The sequence below is a fragment of the Dromiciops gliroides genome, chromosome 5 (assembly GCF_019393635.1).
Source record: "Dromiciops gliroides isolate mDroGli1 chromosome 5, mDroGli1.pri, whole genome shotgun sequence".
NCBI lineage: Eukaryota > Metazoa > Chordata > Mammalia > Microbiotheria > Microbiotheriidae > Dromiciops > Dromiciops gliroides.
Window position 1 is genome coordinate 89,072,132 of NC_057865.1, and position 21,857 is coordinate 89,093,988.

Here is a 21,857-nt window from a genome sequence, read left to right on the forward strand (position 1 = left end):
CTAAGTACAAATCCTGGTGTTGCTGTGTGGCCCTAGGCAAATACTTTAACTTTAGCCTCAGTTTCCAAGTCTGTAATAGAGAAATCATATTTTTACTACACACCTCACAGTGTTGCTTGGAGAGAAGAATTTTTTCATCCTTAAGCAATATAGATAATTTAGCTACTATTGTAATTATTATGGGCACATAATGACGGGATTGGCTGATTTTCTGACAAAAATGACCTGTTGGAATATCATATAGAATTTGACAAATTAATAAAACTACCTAAAACAATGGTTTTCCAATATCCAAGTCATGAAATTGTAAAGCAATTTATTTTGGGCTGGAGCAGACTTGATAATCATTGGCTTCAGTGCCCATGTTTTGCAAATCGAGGAAACTTGAGCCCAGGAAAATGTTGCTTATCACCCAGTTGCTAAGGTGCATAGTTATGGTTCAAAACCACATCCTTTGTCTCCAAATCCTGCATCCTTTCCATTGTGCTATATTGATGATTACATTAGAACCCTGATATCCACTAGATTTTCCCCTTCCTGTTGTCAACCCTGCCAAGAAAAAACAATAATAAAAATACATAATAAAAATGCAAAAAGCTAGCACTGCTTTAAATGAGAAAAAATCCAGTGATGGATATACTAAGTTCATAGTTTATTCCACGGAACAAATTAACATCGCTCCTATGAGATACCAGCCTATAGACCACCATAAAACTATGAATTATATGCAAAGTCTTATCGTCATCATCATAACTCATATTTACATAGAGACAGCATAGTGGACAGAGTGCTGGGCTTGGAACTCAGGAAGACTTGAATTCAAATCCAGTCTCAGTCACTTACTAGCTATGTGACCCTGTACAAATCACTTCAACTCTGTTTGACTCAGTTTCCTTATCTTTAAAATGGTGATAATAATAGTACCTACCTCACAGGGCTGTTGTGAGGATCAAATGAGATAAAATTTGAAAAAAACAGCACAGTGCACATAATAGGTACTATATGAATGCTCATTTTCTTTCCCCTCTTCTCTCAAATACAATGAACATAAATGGGATACAATAACTTACACTGTATTCAAAACAATTCCATGAACTTCGGAGGTTACCTTTGAGAAGCTAGGATTATTATGATTTCACAGGGAGGGAGAGTACTATTATTACAAACTGTAATGTCTAAAAAAAAAGCCATACTTGATTTGTCTTATTGAGCTTCTCTGTATAGCAGAGACAACTATTCAGAAGTCCAGATATCACAGTCAGTTCAGTACTGATTTGAACAGGACCTTTCCAAGGTCCCTTTATGAATTAGGGGCCAGAAATTCAAGGAAAACAATAAGGTACCTAGCTCCTTGGCTTGGGCTAATTGAACATTACAAAGCAAAATGATGCATTCCATCATGAGGTCTCTAAATGTTTTCTTTGAAACTGGCTTCCAATTTACCTTTGAAACTTTTTTTTATTAGTAATGGCCAGGAGTTATTAGCATAGTACCAGCATGACAAAGGGAATAAATAATTCAGAGCTGAGACTACACAAACAAAGTAATTATATCACCATTCCAGATTCCTCATCACTAAATAATTAAAGAGCCTGATCTGATTATTTTGAACTTGCTTTAGTTTCTCAACTGTGTAGATTGAGCTGAAAGCTATGTTTGGATGTTGGTTATGGGAGATGTATACAAACTAATACAAAAAAATTGAGAGAGTCAAAGTCAGAGAAATAAAATTTGAAATCTGAATGAAAAAGTCACTCTAGGTGACTGAGTCGGGTAGATAGATGATGATAAGGTAGAGAGATATGATTCTGTACCCTAAATTATGTTATCTTCCATACAGATCTATGATTTCATCAGTGTAGACAGTACCTGGTGTATAAACTTCCTCCATCCACTGAACAATACCTGAATAATTTGTTGTCTTACAGAATTGTCTGTATCACTAGGAGGCTAAGTAACTTACCCAGTGTCCCAAAGCTAGTATGTGTCTGAGGTTGTCTTGAATCTAGGTCTTCTTTGCTCCTTGTGCATCATGCTGTCTCTTATCCTTTCTTCAAAGTCACCAGCTAAGCCATAGGGACTATAGTTTATGAATGTTTTAGAGATTTCTTTTGTTAATCTCTTAGAATTTAAAACAGAATTTGCCCCCAACCCTATGTTTAGGGAAAAATATAAATTGATGCTCATTCATTCATGAGAGAATTTAAAGCATTCTAACTATAGTAAGAAAATGTATTAAGTGTCTGGAGCAAGACCAAATATAATTTGAACAAGATGACTTGAGAGCCCTCTAATAACTAGTGGATGTAATGCTGAAAAATGTAATAGCTATCATGGCATACTCCCCACCCCAGGCTCAATTGCCTTTCCCTTTGTAGTAAGACACACCTCAAACTTACAATGTCTTTTAGATGGGTTTCTATTCAAGCAGCATACTTTGCTTTATGAAAGCTGAAGTGCTCTCAGGGTTCATTTAATTATTCTGATATCAACAAGAAGAAAAATACCTTGTTACTTATTCAGATAGAATATCAAATAATGAATCCCAGACACACCTTAACAAGGCAAAATAATTTTATTTTCTGTCTCTTAGATGGGAGTCCCTTTTAAAACACAATTTCCAAAATGACTGGCGTGTACCCATCATTGGGCATTTAAATATACAAGCCTCACTGCCAAAGATAAGTTTATTACTGATCTCTCCTTAAACAGTATGTATCACTTTTAAACTGGTGAAATAATTTATCCATAGTTAGGATCTTTAATTATCAGACATAAAAAATCCAAAAATAACTTCTATTGAGGATATATGATGACAGTGATATTATAGAACGAGAGAAAGTCAAAGCTTGGAGGGATCTTAAAGGTCAAACTCTTTCAATTGCCTCAATTTACATGCAGGTGCCATTAATAATCTCTTTCAGAGTCACTGTTGCATTCAATTGCTTCCTAATTTCTGAACTGTTAATGTGATGTGTTTCTAATATTTTAATGGCATGTAATGTGCATATTTGCTTTCAAATGATACATTTCCTCACACCTAATATGAACGGTTTGGGAAAGAACAAAGCTGTCTCACTTGTTGCTCTGCAACTGGATTCTCACAACCAGGAATAAGTGATGATTTCCCCAGGTACTTTATCACTCTCTCTAGGGGGATGCAGGAGATGCAATTTTAGGATTAGGCTGCTATTAGGCCAGCTCTGAGTTTATCTGGCTATTACAAGAGATTATAATAATAGCTTGCAGTGTGCATCATAAATTCCAACCAGCTGTGATTACATTTGCATTGGTACCATCTAATGCTTTAATACTATCATACAAAGCTTGAGTATTTCTTAACTTTTTCCACTGATTCTCTTTGTCAGATCCATTCTGTCAGAATGTAAATATCACCTTATTCTCAGGATGCTACTTATTATAAGCAAGACACCTTGCTCAACTCTAAACCCTTTCCCTATGATAGAAAAGAAGAATATATTCCCTGGTCTGCTGGTCGCAGCAAATCTACTTAATCGTATGATTGCAGCTCATACTCTGACCTCCCTTTTCCAGAAAACTTTGCTCCCAATAATTACCAAAGCAGAGCAGAGCAGGATGCTGATTGCATCTGCTACAGATTGGTGAAAATTAAATTCTGAACCTTTGGCAACACATCAAATACGCATAATTGAATCCTCCAACAAGAGTTTTTTTTTTTTTTAAAGAGAATGCCCATAACTGATGGCATAGCTCCTGAAGCATGGTACCTCATAGACTAATAGTTTTTAAATTCTTAAAAAAACTTTTTTCCAACAAGCCAATTCACCTCCTTTTACTCACCCTCCAAAATGTTTTTAATCTGTTCACTCCGGGCAGTTTGGAAGCATTCATCCCTGATGGTTGCAGGTCAGATGTAGAGCTTCTGCAGCTGCCAGGATGCTTGTAGTGCAATCACTGGCTGATGCCTAGAATAGTGTGAGGCTAGATATTCTTGAAAACAGAGACACTCCCTTGGCTTTTAAGGCTGCTTCCCAATAACCACAGAGTTCGCAGCTCAGCACAAAGTAACCAATAGCGGAACTTGACATTCAAAGACTCCAGGGAGCAGCAGGAAAGCAGAGCTGCCCTATCTCATGCTGATTTGGGTCTGGGGAAGGGTGTGATGTCAGGCAGCTACCCTCAAGGGCTTCTCCTCCAATACAATAGAGTGGCTTTTTCAGAGTGCCACCATCTTCCTTTTTTTTGCTTCAGGACTGGGTTAATCTTTGAACTAAACCCATATCTGCTCTGAGGCAGATAGACATTATTATTGGCTTCAGCTCCAAAACTATAATCTTGTCTGAATGGCAAAGATTTTTCTCCTGAAGTTCTTCTACCTGATTTTGCTTCTTCCTCTTTTCAGAGGTTCAGGAGATGGGGGCAGCTGCCTGTGTACCACAATCCGTTAGACTGTGAGTTTCTTGAAGGCAGGGGTGGTCTTTTGCCTCTTTTTGTATCCCCAGCACTTAGGACAGTGCCTCAAACATATTAGGCACTTAATAAATACTTACTAACTAACTGATTGAATGAAGTGACAAGGTGATATTTCCCTCAATCGAAAGTAAATGATGACAACTTTATTTAATTGTCTATACAGCACAAAATGAAGTAGAGAGACAATAATTACCTAGTAAATGAATAGTATTTTTGAACAAGCATTGCAGATGGTACATGCCCACCCCACCCCCTAAAAATAAACCTGTTCTAACCTTCATCAATTTTGCGATGAGGATCCTGGAAACAGAAGCAGACTTTCTAATGCCCTGCAACTTCACTATTTCCTACTGGCATATGGTTAGTCATGGGGACCAGGGTCTAGGTAAGTAAAATAGGTAAGGGGAAGGAGAAATTCCCATAGAAAGAAGATGAGAGAAAGGAGCATGGTATGGTGGGAAAAAAAAGCACTGGGCTTTCTTCTCCTGACCAAGCAGCTGCTACTTTCTATTCCCAAGTTGTTGGAATTCTTTCCATGGGTGCATTCATTAGATTGCACAATACCTCAAAATGAAAAAGAAAGGAAAAAGGATTTCATTTCACTTAAAAGTGACCAGTGTTGGGGGGGGGGAGGCAGGTAGTTGGCACAGTAGATAAAGCACCGGGCCCTGGATTTAGGAGGACCTGAATTCAAATCCTTTCTCAGACACTTGACATGGACTGTGTGATCCTGGGCAAGTCACTTAACCCTCATTGCCCCATGCAAAACAAAAAATAAAAGTGACCAGTGACTGAATCCACTTTTTCAATAAAGGCGAGTTGTTTGAAAGCCTTTGAAAGTGACACTGATGAAAGATTCATCTTTGGAGGCTTATTTTCTTAATTATGTTTGAAATTTTGGTAATTACTCACCAATTAATATTTTAAATTCCTTCATGTGTTGTGGTTGCAAGGTTTTCAGACAAGATCACTCAAAATCACAGACTCTCAGAAATAGAAGGGAACTCTCAGTTCATTTAGTCTAGCCTATACCCGAGTAAGAAATAATCTCTAAATTAACCCTGACAAGTGACCATACAGACTGAAGAATTCCACTGACCAGGAACTCACTACTTTGTGAATTAGCTGATTTTACTTTTGGACAGCTTTCCTTATATTGAGCCAAAATCTGCCTCTCTCTAACTTTCTTCCAGATATCTATCTCTGCCCTAAGAAACCAAGATAAACAACTTTAGTCTGATTTAAGTCAGCCTTAGCAAGTTGATCTAGGAAAATATCTCGACAAAATTCTTTAATTTCAAGAAATTGCCCATAAGTGCAGAGGGTTATGAGAAAGGGGCTTTTAAACTTGTAAACAAGAAAAAAAATTCAAAGTTTTCTCCATTCCCTGCTTTTTTCAGGAGGGGACAGCATCAGTGAATGGTTAGGGATATTCAATAGCAAAAAGTGAGTCACAAAACTAATTGTTTTTTTTTTAAACACAAACCAAAATGAAACAAAACTTCAAGCAAAAATTAAGCCCTGAGCCTTAGTAAATTCAGCAACTTAGAATCAATCCAGGCAGAAGACTGCTTTATTTTTTTTATTTTATTTTTTTTGAGAGGCAAAGGGGATTAAGTGACTTGCCCAGGGTCACACAGCTAGTAAGTGTTAAGTGTTTGAGGCCGGCTTTGAACTCGGGTCCTCCTGAATCCAAGGCCGGTGCTTTATCCACTGTGCCACCTAGCTGCCCAAGACTGCTTTATTTTTAAACCATCACCTTACCATCACATGGTGCATACAATTCTATGAGTATGAATGGGGCAAATAACTGCTTAAAAGCCTCCTGATTCTGACTTCAAACTAACTTCAAACTAATCTAATTGCAGTTGATGTCTTCAGGTGGAACCTAAGTTACCTGAGGCAACATGTGGTAAACCCTGACTCCCACTTGCCCTGTATCATCTTGGGCAAGTCATTGATATTCTTTGCCCCTTAGTGTCCACATCTATTAAATGTGGATCATAACTAGTACCTGAGCTACCTACATCACATTGTTTTTAGAGAGCCAAATAATTTGCCCAGAAAGCATTTTTATGTAATTCTTTATATAATGTTATGATTAGTCCTGAGAGACAACCCTGATACATATTGACTATATGAAACTGGAAGTCATGTAACTTCTCATTGCCTGAGGCAACTCTCTAAGGTTGTAGATTGCAGAGGAAGTATAAATCTACATTGTTACCTCCATACACTGATGGAATCACAGATCTTGTGAAAAAATTTCTGCACATATATATGTAATGCATATGTGTGAATATGTGAAATACATATGTTGGTTATATATTCCCAATAATACATTTTAATCAACCGTTTGGGTTCATTGAGCTTGCTTCTAAGTGGAGTAGGGAGATAGAATACAAAAAAAAAAAAGAGAGAGACCATTTCCATTTCATTTTGGTCGGGCCAATGGTAAGATAGCTGGAAAAAGTAATGCTTTATCTCACTAGCATGAATTTCTGTTGCTGACATTTCTGAATACACTAGCAGGAGAGATATGTTGAAACAAGGGGGCCTTAAAATGTTCCTTGAATCACACCTTGGGCATCTCTCCCACATTTTCCTTTAGTGTCAAATTGGTCCAGTGGACTGATATAGGTCAGTGGCATTATCAATTTTAACCACCAGATTGTACTCACTGAACTTATTTCCAAGTGAAGTAGGGCAATGGAATAACAAAACCAAAACAACATCCTTCATTTTAGTCAAGCTATGGGTGAAATATCTGGAGACAGTAATGTCTTATTACAATAGGGCAAATCTCAAATGGTAACATCTAATAGAAGAGTAGTGGTGGACACATTGTGGGATGAGGAACACGAAGTATTCTTTCCATCACACCAAGTGGGTTCCCACACATTCTACTTAGATGTCAGATTGCTACAGTGGACCAACTCACGTCAGTGGTGTTATCTTTACAGCTGAAGGGCAACACATTATTCTATTTTAATGGAGATCAAAAATAAGAAATCATCATAAGCTTACGAGCTCAAGGGCTTACTGGAATCAGGAACGTCTCACAAGCACTTTTAAATGGACGACTTGCTGTATTTGGGAATCGAATTGCATAAAATCTGTATGTAGACTATTGATCATGTCAATATGGAAAGAGAATAAGTTGATACTCTTAAGTGGAAAGTTGAATAGCCCTAAGAGAAGGGGCAAGTTAAGCAACACTGATAGATACAGGAAATGGTATTGCTGACAGTATCATTCTCAGTCAAGGGAATTCAATGGACATAATTTCTAGTATCTCCTTTGGAAATAATCCTGTAAGAGTTGCAGGTATAATAATAATAATAATAACAACAATAACAATAACAATAATTTTAAAAAGATAGTTAATTGATGAATTGGTAAGAGATAATGTGAGCTAAAATACTTCTTTATCATTTGAGCATGGTGAGGGGTTTGGTTCTATAGTATTGTCTGTATTTATGCCAAAAAGATTAATATAAAAAAGAGAGACAATGTTACATAGGAGATAGAATCGGTAAGACCTGAGATCAAGTACTGCTTCTGCCACATATTAGCTGTCACCTGATCTTAGGATGTGCTAGGTAATTTTGGAAAAGGGCACAATTCAATCTTTAGTATATAGAAAGCCACATGACAATAAGTTACCAACTATTCAATACTGGTATCCAGCACATCAGGAAAAAGGATGCTTAGTAAAATGGGAAAAGTCCCAGTCTGGCTGGTAGAAAATCAAGGTTATAGTTAATAGTTGTGGAGCCTTATATAACTTTATCTACATATAACTATATATTTACCTATATATAACTTTGTCTCTCTGGTCTTTACTTTTCTTATCTGTAATGAAAGGACCTCCACAATCTGCCCTCCTGCCCGCTGTTCCAACAATATGTCACATTATTCCCTTAACTCCTATACTTCAGGCAAACCAGCCTACTAACCTGTTTCTCAGACATGACATGCCTATCTCCTTAATATTTCATACAGACTGTCCCCATGCTTGGAATGCACTACCTTCTCAGCTTTTAGACTTTTTAACTTTTTCATCAAAAATTAATTCAGATAATACCGTCATCATGAAAGATTTCCTGATCACTGACTTGTTATTCTCTCCTTTCTCAGATCATCTTTTATTTACTTAAGTGGGTACAAATTATATCACTGTTATATGTGGGCCATAAGATTGGCTTATACTAATTATTCTAGCAGAATGTAAACTCCTTAAGAGAAGGGATTGGTATAGGTTATTTTATTTTATTTCAATCCCTGGCACCCAATGCAGTGAATAAGCACTTAATATATGTGTGTGTGGAATTGACTGAACTGTCATAAAGCCACTGTGGTAGATAGGATAGATCACTATACATAGCAACATTAGGTATGCCATATATTTTGATCTCAGTGATCACTCAGAATATTCCAATGCCCTTTTCTTGTACTCCATGGAACAAACAACAAAAATACAAGTGACAGTCAAAGACAGTTACAATAGACATGCTCTCCACCTTTAAAGGAAGGGTTCTTAACTTATACTCTGTGAACTTATTTCTAAAGTCATTTGATAACTGTATGTCAATGTAATTGGATTCCTTTGTCATATATTTCATTTTATGGCTATAAAAACATTATTTTGATCATAGGCCTGATCATATTACCAAAAGGTGCCCATGACACACAAAAAATAGAACTCCTGCTTTAAAGTGGGATCACATTCTCTTTTAGGTTCTATCGTCAAACTATAGGGAAGCAGTTCTTGGGAGGAAGAGGAAAGATGATCTGGGAAGTAAGGAAATCTATCCATAAAAGAAGGATGATATACATTGTTCAATCAAAGGCAGAGGCTGAAGGCTTTCTGGATGTTATATCTTCTTTGCTCTGTAAAGTTCTTTGCACAATGTTTGTACATGATCAATAGTCATGGATGATGAGTTTGGCAGCTATGTTTCGGTAACTGTCTCTTAGTATGCTTATATGTCCATGCCATGAGAATACCTTATACATAAGAACATCAAACAGAAAAAAATATTCTTTCAGTACTTTCAGTATCTTAGATACACCAATACTGTTCTAATGGATTCAGATTAGATCCAAGTAAGATGTGCATTTACTAAGTAACTATTATCAGAGGTACAACTCACAGATTGCTTTTCTATTTAATGTGCCCTCTCCCATTTGCAAAAACTTTCTATATTGCCTTATCTCACTGTTAGAGGCCCAAGGCCCTTCACACAAGCTGTTGATCTTTATTTTTTAAAAATGATTGCTGTTCATAGTGCCCCTTAACGGGTATTGATCAATTGCTTATAAAAAGTGCTATGTGTCTGAGGGGTCAAGGTTATTTGTTACAGTTGTTCCTTCTTCCTGTGGCTTTTGGCTTTGTGGTCTGAGTTTCAAGACATGAGCTAAGAAAAAAGATTGTCAGCATGAAAGCAATTTGAAAACTACACATGATGTGTTGATAATCACTGAGGCCTCAGACACTTTGGAGTCTGCTTAACCCAACCCTGGGTCGGATGTTGGCCTCACAAGAGTAATTACAGGATACTCTTGGTTCAGGGTTTTGTCTTCATTTTTGCAATGACCTTTTATGTTTTTCAAAGCTCAAATTAAAAAAAAAATAATGTTCAAGCTCTCTTTTCTAAAGAAATAGGCATCAGGATCTATAGATTTTTTTCCTTCATTATGTTCTTAGATGAACAAGATATAGGGTTGCCCAGTAGTGTATATTTTATATATGTCTATGTGTATGTCTCCATTTATATGTATATGTGTATGTATTTGTGTACACACACACACATATATGTTTATGTATGAGATGTCTTAGAGAACTAGAAGGAAAATAAAGGATTAGGTTAAAAAATTTACCCAAGTGATAAATTTTTGGAAAATTGTAATGTGCCAAAGAGGAACTAAAGATTCTATATGACAACAGGAAATAATAGAATCAAAAGATAACAAATTAATTCATGGTGTTGTTAATAAAAAACCCAAATTATTAGGAAAAACAAGTCTAGAAGAAATGACCTAAAATGATTATACTATATGGCAAATACAATTTTTAAATGTCTAGATACATATTATAAGAATTGATGAATGAAAACTACCCAGATATTTTAGAATGAGAAAGTAAAATGGAAATAGAAAGAAGCCACTGATCCTTTTCAAAAGAAAAATGAACCCAGAACTGTCAGACAAAATACAAAGCGTCTGGGTCAAAGAAAAAATATTTCCAGTAATCAGAAAGAATGAGTTCAAGTATCAAGTAGGCGCCATCAGGATCACATAAGACTTGGCTGCTTCCACTTTAAGGGAGAGGCGAGCTTTGAATAATATATTCCAAAAGGAAAAAGATAAGGGCTTACAACCAAGAATAAGATATAAGGAAAAACTCAGTATAAATCCTACAGGAGAAAAATAAAACTTTAATGAAATAAAGTACTCCCAAGTATTCTAGATGAAAAGAACAGAACAAAGCAGAAACTTTGAAATGAAAATGTAGGAATCAAAAGAAAAATAGAAAGACAGAAATATTTAAACAGTAGAAAAGAGCTTCTACTATGGTAAATTGCATTCTAATCGAATGGAAGAAACAAGTATCCCCTGAGAAATGTAATAATGTCTTCAAGGGTCATTTAGGGAGTTAAATAAAATAGAGGATCTGGGATTTTTTTATGGTTTAATAATCTTTTGTTTTGTTTTGTTTTGTTTTTGTGAGGCAATTGGGGTTAAATGACTTGCCCAGGGTCACACAACTAGTAAACGTCAAGTCTCTGAGGGCAGATTTGAACTCAGGTCCTCCTGACTCCAGGGCTGGTGCTCTATCCACTGCGCCACCTAGCTGCTCTGATGGTTTAATAATCTTAAGAGAAGAAAGAAATGGGAAAGAAAATGGAATATATTATGGAAGAAAAAGGGAAGAGGAAGAGTGAAACTTTCTATGACACATAATAAAAGTATATGAGAAAACTATACAAACCTGGAGGAATGGGTGGGTAAGCAGGTGTTATATAAACTTTATTTCCTTCTGAACAGTACATATGAACAAGGTATTGGGTCCCTATACACATATGTACATATGATTTGTTGCAGAAATGCATCCTACTCAACAGGGAAATGGCAGCAAGAGGACAGAAGGCAGATGAAAAAGGAGAGCAAAATTGGAAAGGGCCTGGTCATAAGGAAAGAAATAATGGCCAAGAACCTGTGATTAGGGAATGAGTGAGAAGAAGAAAAGCAGGGCAGTAGACCCTAAGCAGCGCAGATCATTTGTATTGAGAACATACCTTCTCTCTCACAATCCGCTTTGTAGAAGGGAAGGGAAGGGACAAAGAGAGGAGTAAGGAGAAGAGGATAAGATAGAGTGATATAAGCAATTAATAACCATAGCCCTGAACATGACCCATAAAAGCAATAAAATTCATAGATTCATATATAATATATAAATATTATATATGTATATGTGAATATATTATAAATGTATACATTGTATATAAATATATCACTTGTATATAAATATATTATAAATAAATATATTACATAAACATATAATATATTTTTATATTTATATTTTCCCCTATTCTATATGGAAATGCTATATTTTTTGGTGTTTGTAAGAACAGAATAAGATTTTTTTAATTAAAAGGATACCAGTTCTGTATACCTGAGGGATATCATAAAATCTATTTTTGCATGTGGACACATGCATCTCTCATAAAATATCTTCTCATTATAGGTTTTCAACTAGATTGACTTTTTGTGAGGGATACTATATAAGGGATTCCCTGTAAGGATGGGCTATTCAACAGGAAGGCTTGCCTATATTTCAAACTCATCAAACCCTAAAGTGAAATCATTATCTGTGGAGGGAATGCTTATTTAGGGACATGTTTGAATCAATGACCCCTGACTCTCTCACATGGCTCCATCCTAGCCACTTAATTCCAAGCTGTATTCATCTGAATACCCAATGAAGCACTGAATAATTGTGCCCAATCTTCTGTTGTATTAGATGTTACAGTATTAGGGAAATTCTATTAGCTATCACAGTGAGCATAACCCTTCTTTGCTTTCCTTAAAGTTGTCTCTGCCTTTCCATTAGTTAATTGCTAATTCCATTTTTTTCTTAAATTATACTGTCTTTTCTCCCAGTATCACTACCTTGCTCCCAGCCTGTTTTTGTTTGTTTGTTTGTTTGTTTTTGCTGGGCAATTGGGGTTAAGTGACTTGCCCAGGGTCACACAGATAGTAAGTGTTAAGTGTCTGAGGCCCGATTTGAACTCAGGTCATCCTGAATCCAGGGCCAGTGCTCTATCCACTGTGCCACCTAGCTGCCCCCCAGCCTGATTTTTAATGTAACATATTACTTTAATTTTCTTCCTTTTTAATTTCCTTTCTAGCCATCTGTCCCATTGCTAAAGTTCGTTTTGAAGCGGCTTCTCTTTTCCTCACACAACGTCATCTACTCTACATAAATATATGGCTTTTCACAGATGGAGGATATTCATTTTTATGACTCCATAGCCAGCCAGCCTCCTGTTTTTAATGTCTATGTTTCTTAGGGAAATGATAGAGGAAAATATGTTCCCCCTACAAAAAGCTCACTTGCCACATTTAGCAGTTTCCAAGGATGAAAAGAAGCATGTCACTGAATATTGTCACTAGTGACAAAATCTCTGATAAGTTCTAGCTCTAGGGTGGTACTGCATGATGAGTGGGTGGCAATCTGGCCTCAGGGTACAAACACTTACTTGATGGTACAGCTGAATGCACCAGAAAAATCACACTTGGAATTCATTACCTTCAGATTTAATCTGATTGTTTCATATAATTCAGTTGCTTGGAGTTGGTTCTAAGGAGGCCAAGGTCACAGGTTCATATCATCAGATCAGTTCATTTTACCCTGTTCATAGACACGGCCTTACCCCAGTTACATTTCTTCTGAATTCTTGCTGTTGGGCAGAATGGTGTTCATATAAGCATGTGGATGGTTCAGTACAAATATATCCCTGACAAAGGAAAATCAGTGGCCAGGATGGCTCAGTGCCTTTCTTTGTATATGAAAGTATATGTGTACTTTCAAAAGTAAAGAATAATTAGCATTTTAGAATGGAAACAGGATGTTGTCTCACAAGCAGTGTGTTAAAGTATAAAGAATACTTTATTTTGGCATCCAAAAACCTGGCTCTAGTGTTTAAAAATCAAGGGACTGTATATTAGTCAATTAATTTCTCTTTGAGCCTCAGTTTCATCAGTTGTCAAGTGGGAATAATCATATTTGCACAACTTAAATCACAGTGTTATTATGAGGAAAGTGCTATCAAGGAAAAGAGAATGGATCTGTGATTTCATTGGTACAGGGAACTCTAGGTTGCGTAAATTCCCTCCACCAATGCAGATAATCTCTTTCTTTGAAACTCAGAGTCTTAGAAAATTGCCCAGAGGACTGAAAAATGAAGTAATCTTCTCAGGGTCACACAGTCAGTATGTTGCAGAAGTGAGATTTGAATTCACGTCATTCTAGCTTCAATATCAGCTCTCTAGACACTAAGTCATGCTGCATCTAAACTATACACTTTGCATGTATTATATAATATGTATACAGGTATATGTGTACATGTACAAATATATAATACTAATAACAAATAATATATTTTGTGTTATGATTTTTCTTTCATTCATAAATGCAAGCTATGGTTATATGATACTTTGAATAAATCAGTATCTGGTTAATAAGGTTCAATGCTAATGAATAGTTTCAAAAAGGCAAATGTATTATTTATTAGGGTTTGTTTGTTGTTTGTTTTTTTTTTTATTTTTGCAGGGCAATGAGGGTTAAGTGACTTGCCCAAAGTCACATAGCTAGTAAGTGTCAAGTGTTTCAGACCAGATTTGAATTCAGGTCCTCCTGAATCCAGGGCCAGTGCTTTATTCAGTGTGCTACCTACCTGCCCATGGAAATGTATTATTTAAATGTAGTGAATGACTTCTAAGATACTGTAACTGGGGTGAGTTTTCTAATTGTGGAATGGAAGGGCTAAAAGAAATGTGAGTCTTGACAAAATGAAGCACTGGGAAATCATGATGTGAAGAAAGATTTTTAACCTGTACTGTTGAACTCTTTACCTGCTAAATGCCCTTTGCCAGACTCCTGCCACCTGCTATTTGGCAGAACACTCATGTATTCTTTTGGAAATCAGTGCTAAGTGATAAGATTGACTGCCCAAATTAAAACAATGACAACAACAATTCACCTTAATTTTACTTGTTAAAACGTGGAGAAAAAACAAGGAGAAAGGGAGGGGAAAGAGAAAAGAGGGAAAAGTACAAAAGAGGAAAAGTTTGCGGAGAGAAAAAAGCTAATAGGAAGGAGAAAGGGAAGGTGGAAGAGTAAAAATACTTTGCTTTTAGAAGACTAAGAGTATAGAGTATCCTGTGATTTTAAAGTTAGAAGGGACCTTGGAGACATCTCATCCTGTAGTCTCAAATTCAAATAGAGACAGATCCCTGTGGCCCTCATATTAACTTAGAAAACCACAAGTTAACATTATGTTGTAATTTAGTTTTATTTATTTTGTTAAGCTTTTCCCAATTACATTTTAATCTTGTTTGGGAAGCCCTCCAGACTTTTGCAGGCCATATATGGCCTCTGGGTCCTGCATTTGATGCCTCTGAATTCTAGTCCACTGTAATAGAAAGAACTTCTATAACTCACTTGCATTTGACGTACCTGAAGGACTTTATGAAATATATGATAGTACTTGTATTTACCACCATTTTGAAGATGATGAAATGGAAACTCAGAGAATTGACTTGTAACACTGGGTCATAATGTCATAAACCTGTATTTAAACCCAGGATCTAAGTTGAGAACTATTTCCCTTACATTTGCCTTTCTTCCCTTGAGGTCACCATCTCCTGAGATCATTTTCAGAGACCAAATTACAGTCTGGAACATCATGGGCCTGATCTAGTATGGCATTTCTGATGTACTTCTATTCTGGCCTTGCATCAAATCTCCTTGGCTCATCAGCCCAAGAGTGTCCAGTAATAAATTTTCCCCATTATCAAGTAATCAATATTTTTGGTTGAACTTAAATGTCCTCATGACCCCCAAATAAAAAATGATCTAGTGGAAAGAGCATTGCATAAAGAGTCAGAAAACTGCAGATGAATCCTGGCTTTACCTCTTACTAGTTCGTGTCTATTATTTAAGTATTTTGATACACATCAGTAAATAGGGATAACAATATCCACCTAATGTACCATGCAGGAGTTCTGTAAAGAATAAAATGAAAGTGTACTAAATTTATTTGCTCGTAGGGATATCATGCCTCAGAGATAACATACCAACCATAAAATGCTAAAATGATGTCGGCTATAGTTAGTATTATTAAAAATAACTATTAACTAACACATGGATCAGTTAAGATAAAACAGAAATCCAATAAGAGGTCAACAAAGCAGGTTGTGGAATGATATTGGAACAGCAGGGAAAGCAAGAGAAGACACGTAGTTTGCTTCAACTCAACCAATATGCAATGTATGAATGTAAAGGCAAAGGCAAGACAATCCTTGTCTTCAAGGTATTGCCTTGAAAGGGGAAAAGCGAAGTCAGCTAAACCTCTCCAGAGATATCTGAGGAGAGTTTAACCTGCTTAAGCAGACCAAAGGATGAGATTGGGTGAGTCAGGGGTGAGCAAAAAGATGCTGATAAAGCTAGCTCAGCATGTGGGGCATGAATGGTGGGCATTGGACATAATGTGCCTGGGCTTTCAGCTGGACCAACTGGAAAGGCCGAAGGAAGCCCACCCTACAACCAGCATGCAAGTCTTCAACATGTTCCAGCTCTGGCAGATCCATGAGTGGGGAAAAAGCCACAACTCTTGTCCCATGGGACTATTTCCATCAACCCTGAGGCCCTTGTATTTCTCAGGAGAACTTGACCCCTGCTCAAAGGAAGGAGAGAGCAGTTCAGATCCTCTTTCTGTTTGAGAGCTGATTGTCACCAAAAAGGAGATGCTCTGGAGTGATGACACGACAAACACTAGGAAATCTTTATCCCCCCCCCCACTATAAGTGAACACATTTATTTTCTATTTTTTTTTTAAAAGAAATATTTGAGGAGAAAGTAATAACAACAGGGGTGATAGGTAAATCTTCATGAGGAAGTGGCATGTGAGGTGCCCCTGAAACAAAGAAAATTATTCTGAAAGGGAGAGATGAAGGGCATGCTGGGCACAGGGGATGGTTGTGTGATGAATGGAAACAGGAGATAGAGTGTTGAGTCTGAGGACTAGGTAATAGTCAGTCCAGTGCAACTAGAATATACAGTGGATGAAGTGGAGTTATGGAAAATGAGGAAACAGTAGGATTGAGCCACACTGTGAAGAGCTGGAAACACCAGGCTGAGAAGTATTTATTCTAAATAGAGACCACAGGGAATCCCTGAAGGTTTCTGAGCAGTGAAGAGGTGTGTATCTTTAGGAAGTTATTCTGGCAATTGTGTTTAAGTATTATAGCGGAGACAAAGAACTGAAGGATGAGAAAGGAATTAGGAGGTTATTGGAGTAGTCACCTAGAAGTCACATGGCAGGAAATTTAGGAGGAGGGCAAGTTGATGAAGAAGTGGGAGATAGTTAAGTTTAGATGTTTCTTTATACCAGGTTAGCACCGAAAATGAGGTAAGAAGCATAGGGGAAATATAGGGAGGGGGAGTTGGAGGGGGAGGGAGTAAGGGGCAATGGAGGGGAGAGCTGAGAGAGAACTATTTTTTTTAGTGAAATAGGTGAACACATCTGCCAAAAGAGGGAGCTTGAGGTCTTGGGTGGGTGGGTGGGATCTTGAGAAGAAAGGAGAAGGCTTAGGACAGGTACTTCAGGGAATGTAATCGAGAGGGCAGTGAAGACCTGTGTAAAATTAGATAATACGAATCATAACATAAAAGAAATGACAAGTCAGGGTATAAGAATAGGGAGTAGATAGAATCAAGGAAAGAGAGGGACAAGGGAAACACATAAAAATACAAAAGAGAAGATGTGTCAAAGAGAGATGAGTGAGAGAGAACAAGGCAATGAGAAAGGAGGATAAAAAAAGAAGGGGAATGAGAAAAATGAGAGATAAGGGAATCAAAGAGAGAGGAAGGGAAGAGTAATAGGAAGAGGAGATTTGTAATGAATATCTACTCCTACCACAGTAGACTAAAGCTTGAAAGCAGGGCATAGGTAATCTTCATATAGCATAGGTAAGTGCACAATAAATGTTTGTTGAATTTGAACTTGTAGTTGAGGAGAGGGCAAAAAAGGAGACCTAGGAGTGGGGAAGGGGCAAATAAGATAAAGGGAAATAGGAGAATCAAGTCTTTCTTTATGATTATAGGAAAGGAAAATTTAATCTAATGCTGCAGGGGTGGTGTAGAGTATAGAAGGATGAACTCAGAGTCAGGAAGACCTGAGTTAAAATTTTGCCTCAGACATGCACTAGCTATGAGACCCTGAGTAAATAACACCTTCTCTGAGACTCAGTTTTCTCATCTGCAAAATGAGAATAATAATAGACCTACCTCAAATGAGATAAAATATGTAAATCATGCTGAAAACATGATCATTGCTGTTATTGTTATTGCTATTATTGTTCTTACCTAGTCCTTACCCAGTGAGAATGGCAGGAACCTCCCTCTGAATCAATATGTTTATTTCATTTTTTAATAATGATTGTTGAGAATAAAAGTCCTCTCCTGATAGTGCATTACTGTCTCCTAAGCTGCTTCCCCCAAACTCCAACCCCTTAAAAAAAGATTTCAAAGAAATTTTGTCTCAATCCTGCTACCATTGTCAGGAATCATTTTCCACACACAAACACCATTACTGTCAAAGCTGTTGGCAAAATGCATTTGAACCAAACCCTCAATTAGGCAAAGAAAACATACTCTTTTTGCTGAATTTTCCTTCAGATATTTCCTAATTCCTACTATTATACATATAACCCAGTAGGAAACCCTTTTATTTCTAAAAGTGTTTGTGGATGTAAAAATGGCCTGATGTCACTGAAGTTTCTTTCACACTTTGTTCAAAACATGTCCATCCCTGGCAAAAGTCCAGCTTGGATACAATGCCTTCCATTTGGAGCTCTGATCACACAGATTTCAGAATTTGGGAGGGCCAATCAAATTCTACACTATATACAATTTTTAAGGAACTATCACAAAGAAGATGGGTTGAAGTCTCACACTAACATTGGCTAAACTGTGTGATCCCTAGCAAGTCATTTTTTCTCTAGGGAAGTCACTTGTCTCTCTGAGTTTCAGGAGATTCTGCTATAAAATTAGGGGATCATATTAGATAGATTTTTGCAGTCCCCTTTAGCTCTAAATTCTTTGAACCTTCTCACTGAATGACCCTAAGCATGAACCCCAATGGGTTCAATGCTTAGAAGAAAATATCAGGGAACCTCCCTTACACCAGGAGTTCTTAACTTAGGGTGCATGAACTTGTGTTTTAAAGTATTTGGAAAACTGCATTTCAATAGATTTGGTTTCCTTAATAATTCTATGTCTTTTATATTATGCATTTCAAAATATTGGCTTCCCCAGACTGTCAAAGGGGTTCATGACACAAAGGCCCTGCTGTAGAGAGTTTCAGGCTAAAATACAAGGCTCCAGGGGAGGCACAGAATAGTGTAAAGACAGCAAAGAACCAGATAGATCCGGGTTCCATTCCTGGTTCTGGTACTTAATTACCTACCTGTGTGACATGAGGCAAGTAACTTAAAACCCAAATCTGGGCTTCACTTTCCTTTTATGTATAATTGGGGGGCTGGGAGGCAAACTAGGTGAACATTAATGACTCTACCAGTTCTAGATCTATGATCTATCCCAACTTGCCACTGGTCCTGCTACCTTGTGGGCGAACAGTGAGTGATTCTCTCAGAAAGGTGAGTTTGGCACTGAATAGAACAAGGATTTTTGTTTGTTTTTTTTTTTCCCTATGCCCTCATTTTCCAGGAAATTTAGCAACAAGCATTTGCCTGAGAGGTTGGCCACTGTGACCCAGACTGGTTCATTTTTCTGCCTTTTGTCTCCATATCCCTTGAATTTGGTTGGGGCTGGCTGGTGAAAGCAGCTCATTTATTTTATTGATTCTTGTGCATCTTTCTAGAGCTCTAGTAATAAGGCCTACTGGGCCTCTGCTCACTCTACTCTGGGTATCAAAGGACATAGAGATTTGGGACCTAGACTGGCTCTTCTATTGACTTGCCCAACCTCTTGGAATACTGGAGTTTTAATTGGAGCTAGACCATTTCTTTTTCTGTGGTTATTGTCCCTAGCATTATCTTCAGCTACCTGTCTGTCTCCTGACATAGCTGCTATCAGATCTAATGGAAAAGAACATAGATTTGCCCTTCAATGAGCCTTGCCAAGTTAAATTAGAAAGGAGCCTGGAAAAGAAACTTGGAGGGGACATTTCCTGATGAGAACTTGATAGTCACAATGTCCCTGGACATAGGTGGGCATTTCCCAGTGGCCTATAAAGTAAAATACAAGCTTTTTATTTTTAATTTTGAAAAACTAAGGAGCATGGGGAAGAGAATACTGCTCAGTGGCCTGGCACCACAGGAACATATCAGGTAGAAGGAATTTGGGGAAAAAACCATGAAGTAAGTAAAGTTAGATTTCAGGGTCTGTTCTCCTTCATGTGTTCCTTGGCTATCCAAGGACTCTCCACTTACATATAACCCCAAACAATGCTGCCTTCTCTGCACATGTGTAAAGCAGGCTGTTGAGACTAAAAACCAATGGAAAATAAAGATCAAGAGACTTAAAGCTATGAAGACTTGGATTCAAACATGGCCCCTGAAAATAAATAGCTATTTGGCCATGGACAAATCATTTAAATTCTCTGAGCCTCAATTTCCCCCAAATATCAAACAGTCATAATTGGAGGTCCTACCTCCCAGAGTTTTGTGAGTATCAAATAAAAATTAAAGTAAAGAGCTTTGCACATCTTAAAACTGTTGCATCAATGGGAGTTGCAGTTACGTCTCAACAAATTCAGATATCCTTTCTTCTCTTTCCCCTTAACCTTGTTACAAGATGTCTCTTTCATTGCATCCCTAATACCAGTTTCTTTCAGCAGTGAGTCAATAAAACCCAGCTTTTAATTTGAGATCGGTGATATGATTAGCCTCATGTAAGATTAAGTGAGCTGATTGTTGTCCATTGTTCAATGAATCACTGAATGGCTATTTGCTATTTTTAAGCTTCTATCAGAGTCAAGTCAAGGAATGTGTGACCCATGAAAAAGTTGAAAATTGTATTCCATGTGGGATTACTCTCCAGTTACTTTGCATTATAGGCTTTCGGTTTTCACTAAAATATAAGAGACTTGATTTACCATGCAAATAAGACTGACCTAGACAGTACAGGTCACAGGATGAGAGAGTAAGAACTGGAAAGAATATCAGAGGCCACTGAATTCAAGTCCCTCATTTGCCAGATAAGGAAACTGAAACAAGGAGGGATTAAGTAATGTACTCAGGGTCACATAGCTAGTAAGTATCTCTTCCTGACTGCATGGAAATCCAGTATTCTATTTGACTTTTCTTGATGAAAAAAATTCACATTTATAAAATACATGTATGTTGAAAAGTGCTCTTTACTACTTCCCCAATGTGTTGAGCCCAAGGCAACTGCCTAATTAGCCTTTCCCCATGCCCTGCCTCTGACATCTACTCTGTGAAAAACTAAAGACCTTGGAAGGTTGTAATATCTCCAACCTATTGTTAAGGCACAATCTAATCATGTGTATTTTGGGTGTTGGCTTGTGAGTGATGTGGGAATGAATCCTAAATAATGCAAGGAGCCTTCCAACTACAACCCACTACACTTCTCTTAGGCTCAGTGTTCTTAAATTCAAACAACTGGTCCAAAAGCTTTGCCAAACAGGCAACATGGTGCTAACGGAAGACTAAAGAAGACTAGAATGTCTCAGTGATTCCACAAATGGGGAAGATATGAAGAGATTATAGAAAATTACAGGATAATATATGAAAACCCAGCTTCCTTTTTTCCAACAGAACCTCAAACCATAGTGCTACATTTTGTTGAAGTTCTTGCTAACAAATCACCTGCTCAACTCTTTTTCCAGTGAAACTGACCATAATATCATTTTGTTCCCTTATTTCTTCAGTTGAAATAATGCACAAGCTATCCTTTGTCCTTATTACTTCAAGTGATTAAAATTCAACAAACAATTAATAAGTACCTACTGTGAACAAATAGGCTCCAGGAAAGACAAGTTTTAGATCACGCAATCCCAGCTCTCATGCAGTTTATAGTCTAGTATATATGTCACAAACATTTTCAACACAATTTCAAAATATGGAAGAGG

The 21,857-nt window shown here is 37.2% G+C and overlaps 1 protein-coding gene across 6 annotated transcripts in view; it reads right to left on the reverse strand.

Moving 5' to 3' along the window:
* DPP6 (dipeptidyl peptidase like 6) overlaps positions 1-21,857 on the reverse strand; it is a 1,357,728-nt gene that overhangs the window by 870,454 nt on the left and 465,417 nt on the right. The window contains exon 1 of one of the 6 annotated variants that reach the window (XM_043966315.1): positions 3,823-3,888. The exons of the other annotated variants lie outside the window; for them this stretch is intronic. Within the exon in view, the coding sequence (XP_043822250.1) occupies positions 3,823-3,873 (51 nt within the window). The 5' untranslated portion in view covers positions 3,874-3,888. Of the gene's footprint in view, positions 1-3,822; positions 3,889-21,857 lie in introns of those variants that run through there. 6 annotated transcript variants of the gene reach the window in all.